Consider the following 3,603-nt stretch of genomic DNA (forward strand, 5'->3'; position numbering starts at 1 on the left):
AATAATAGAGTTGGTGGTTGGAGTTGATCCCTCGATTTGATCATTAGAGGTAGTTGGTTGCCTAAAAGGACCATAAACATTAATTAGGTGGTTGTCGCTGAAATTGATTATTAATGGTCTATTAAAGAATCAAAATCTAAAAATCAGTTAAAGCCATTTTTCATTACTAGTATTTAATAAATTTTGTATTTTCAATTTAATTTTATTAATTTTCGTGTTTCTTTTTCAATAAATGGGTAAATGGGCCTTCTTGGAATGGGCTTATCTCAATTGACGGCCCATCTAGGGTTTGGAACAACTCAGCATCATCGTCGTTTCCCTTTGAACCTCCTGATAAATAACAACTTCCAAAAGCTAGGGTTTTTGAGCCTCCACAATCAGCAACTACTCGGCAGCCTCAGTTCTGCCACCAAAATGGTACTTCTCAAATTCTAATTCCTAATTCCATTGCATTTCTATTGTTCATATTCTTAATACATTCATGATTCAATCAACTTTTGATTTCTTTTGTTTGCTGTCGACGACTTGTCATCTGCCCTGATTTAGCTTCTGTTCTATCCTGTAATTACTCAATGTTATGATTCTGCATATCCTCATTAGTTTACAACTCCAGATGTTCGCGTTCTTGATTTTTTTTTTTTTGGTTATGTTCTATGCGGATTTGAGTTAAACTGTCTGAGACGTGGATTTTCTTCTTCAAGTTCTGTCACTGTTGTGTACAGGGCTCCCTTTCGTTTGAATATCTTATGCTTAATCAATACTTTGCCTTTTTGTTCCATATTTCAATATGCAGCCGAAACAAATTCATGAGATCAAAGATTTCCTTCTCACTGCTAGAAGAAAGGATGCTCGTTCTGTGAAAATTAAGAGGAGCAAAGATGTGGTGAAGTTCAAAGTTCGATGCTCCAAATATCTTTATACTCTCTGTGTCTTCGACTCTGAGAAGGCAGACAAGTTGAAGCAATCTCTTCCACCAGGTTAGATTCACTTTCTTAATAACCAACAATGCAATGCTCTTAGAGTATGATAGATTGGAAGTAGCCATAAGGTAGGTGAAGTGCTTTTAAATGGTTACATAGATTAGAAGTATTTCATAATTTGTTTGTGTCGACTATAAATTTTGAAGGAAGAGGCTAATAACACGTGTGTGCTTAACTACTTTTATCATCTGATTTTGGCTGAAATGATCCTTAATCGCTTAAAGCATACCTTTTCTTTACTAACTTCCCTTTAAGTGTATGTAAACATTCTCCCACAAATTTCCCGCCTCCTTGCATCGATCTCTTTACAAAATTTTTGCATGTTTCTTTAGGACTGCCCGAATCTCAATCTTCTTAACTACAAGGATAAATTGCTTGCAATGAATCCCATTGTAGATAGGGGCAAAATCCTTTGGCAGGCTTGTTTTTCCCCTATAGGGAATTTGACTTGATTCTTGAGAGGCATTTTAGATGTTGTATGAGTTCAAGAGATCTGAGTAGGTATTAGTATAGAACAGAGGCATTCTGAGCCGACTAGCATCTTAGGGCATCACTCACTAAGTTAGGGTTCACTCTTTTGGATTGATGTTTTTCCTAGGTGTTCGGATTCAATTTCTTGAACTGCTTTCTTGTATGCTCATTGTATTCTTCCATTATCGATGAAAGCATGGTTTGCTATTAAAATAAATATTAAAATACCATTTTGCTCTTGTATTTTAGGTCCATCTAGCAACCATTTGGTTTTTTATTAAAAACAAAAAAATTAAGCTTATAAACATTACTTCTACCTCCAAATTTCTTTTTTTATCATTGATTTAAAAAATCAATCAAAATTTGAAATTTGGGAAAAAATAACTTTTAAAAACTTGTTTTTGTTTTTGGAATTCGGCTAAGGATTCAATCATCTTACTTAAGAAATTTGCAAATCATGGTAAGAAACGAGAGAGAAAAATAGGCTTAATTTTTAAAAACCAAAAACCAAAAACAAAATTGTTATTAGGATTTACATTTTAGTTTTGTCTTAATTTAATCCTCACACTTTCAATAATATTTTAAATTAGTCTATTTTAATTTATGGTCAACTTTTTCAAAAAGTATAATAAGATCTCTATTATCCTTCACCCCATCAATTATGGGAGGAAGTTTTTTACAGTGGCTCTCCAAATAGAAATTAATATGATTATTTTATGAAGTTTGATCAAGAAAAAAAAATTAACCTCAAACTAACATAAAATGACTAATTTTGGAAGTTATGAAAGAACGTGGACTAAATTTGGACATTTGAGGGTTCTAGGTAGGGTGGCAAAAAAACCCGACGGGGCAGGGACCCGCCCCGTTTGGACCGGGGATGGGGTCAAACCGGAGAATTTATTCGGGGCCCAGTCCGGTAACGGGGCGGGGATGTATCCCTACCCCGACCCCGATTAATCCCCGATCTCGAATTTATATATATATTTTTATCCCCTCTTCAGTCCCCTCTCGCTCTCTATAATCTGCAACAAAATATCCCTCCCCTCTCACTCTTGCTCATCCTCCCCTCTCGCTCTCGCTCATCCCTCCCTTCCGTTGAAGTTTGCCACGAATGGGGCCCCGTTTCCCCGATGGGGAATCCCCGCCCCCGTCCCCGCTTTCAAATGGCGGGGATGGGGGCGGCGGAGATGGGGGACAATTTCTCCTATGGGACCGGGGACGGGGGATGCCACCCTTCCCCGCCCCGGCCCCGTTGCCAACCCTAGTTCTAGGACTAAATTTGAACGTCTCAATTTAGAATTACATAGACCACTTATGTTTGGTATGTTATGCCAAAATGAAACAAGGATGAATTTGGTCTGGATATGGACGAGAAACCTGACATTTATTTTTCCACTTTGGCAGGTTTGAGTGTGCAAGATCTGTGAAAGAATGGTTTAAAGTCTCAAATGACCACAAGAATGAGAAGTAGATTTTTTGTATGGCGTTTTTTTTCCTCCAACTATTTAGAATATATTTAAATTGGATTTGAGCTTGTAGTAATCCATATTTATCCTCGTTTTCCAGTGGATTGGTTGGAATTTAGAATTGTTATGTCGAGTTTATTATGTGGGTTATGTTTCACTAAATATATTGCTACCCAGGTTTTATTTGAACATGATCAGGATTGTTGTAAAATTATTTGCCTTCGGATAACCCAGGATGAAGGAAACAATTGAAACTCAATTCAACAGCCAGTGGATGTGTAAAACTATTCATGAAAATGATTTATATTTTAGGCCTTGTTTAACCAGAAATCCATGACTACAAAGGAGTCCTAATGAATTGAAGCGAAAATGTAACATTTCCACTTTATAAGTTATATTAGTTACGGTTGTTACTTTCTTGAATGGTTATAAACATTTAAATATACTTTGGATATATGAGAGCATAGTAATTGGACAAATCTCTCTAGAGATTGGTTCAATTTTCAAATAAATGATATTGTGGTCTTTGAATTTGATATGAGAATTTAATTTTTTTTGGTATCTTTAGTTTTGTACTTTCACGTTTGTAACAATTTATGTTATAAACTTGTAATTATAATAATTTGCTCTTTTTAGTTAAATTGAAGTGGGAGATTTGAATGAAGGACCTCTTTTTATAGTATATA

General features: G+C 35.6%; 1 protein-coding gene across 1 annotated transcript; it reads left to right on the forward strand.

Moving 5' to 3' along the window:
* Window positions 1-222: 222 nt before the first annotated feature.
* Window positions 223-3,204, forward strand: LOC120092601 (60S ribosomal protein L38-like). Its single transcript, XM_039050740.1, has 3 exons — window positions 223-417; window positions 794-977; window positions 2,856-3,204. The coding sequence occupies exons 1-3, from the start codon at window positions 241-243 to the stop codon at window positions 2,876-2,878; spliced, it is 384 nt and encodes a 127-aa protein (XP_038906668.1). The 5' UTR covers window positions 223-240; the 3' UTR covers window positions 2,879-3,204.
* Window positions 3,205-3,603: the final 399 nt, after the last annotated feature.

This window comes from Benincasa hispida, chromosome 12 (assembly GCF_009727055.1).
Source record: "Benincasa hispida cultivar B227 chromosome 12, ASM972705v1, whole genome shotgun sequence".
Classification (NCBI taxonomy): domain Eukaryota; kingdom Viridiplantae; phylum Streptophyta; class Magnoliopsida; order Cucurbitales; family Cucurbitaceae; genus Benincasa; species Benincasa hispida.

What these genes read in the sequence shown, in the direction of transcription:
- LOC120092601 (XM_039050740.1), top strand. Translation starts at nt 241, where the DNA reads ATGGGCCTTCTTGGAATGGGCTTATCTCAATTGACGGCCCATCTAGGG. An exon ending in TCAGTTCTGCCACCAAAATG is followed by an intron (nt 418 to 793) that starts GTACTTCTCAAA and finishes TTCAATATGCAG; the next exon opens with CCGAAACAAATTCATGAGAT. An exon ending in GAAGCAATCTCTTCCACCAG is followed by an intron (nt 978 to 2,855) that starts GTTAGATTCACT and finishes CCACTTTGGCAG; the next exon opens with GTTTGAGTGTGCAAGATCTG.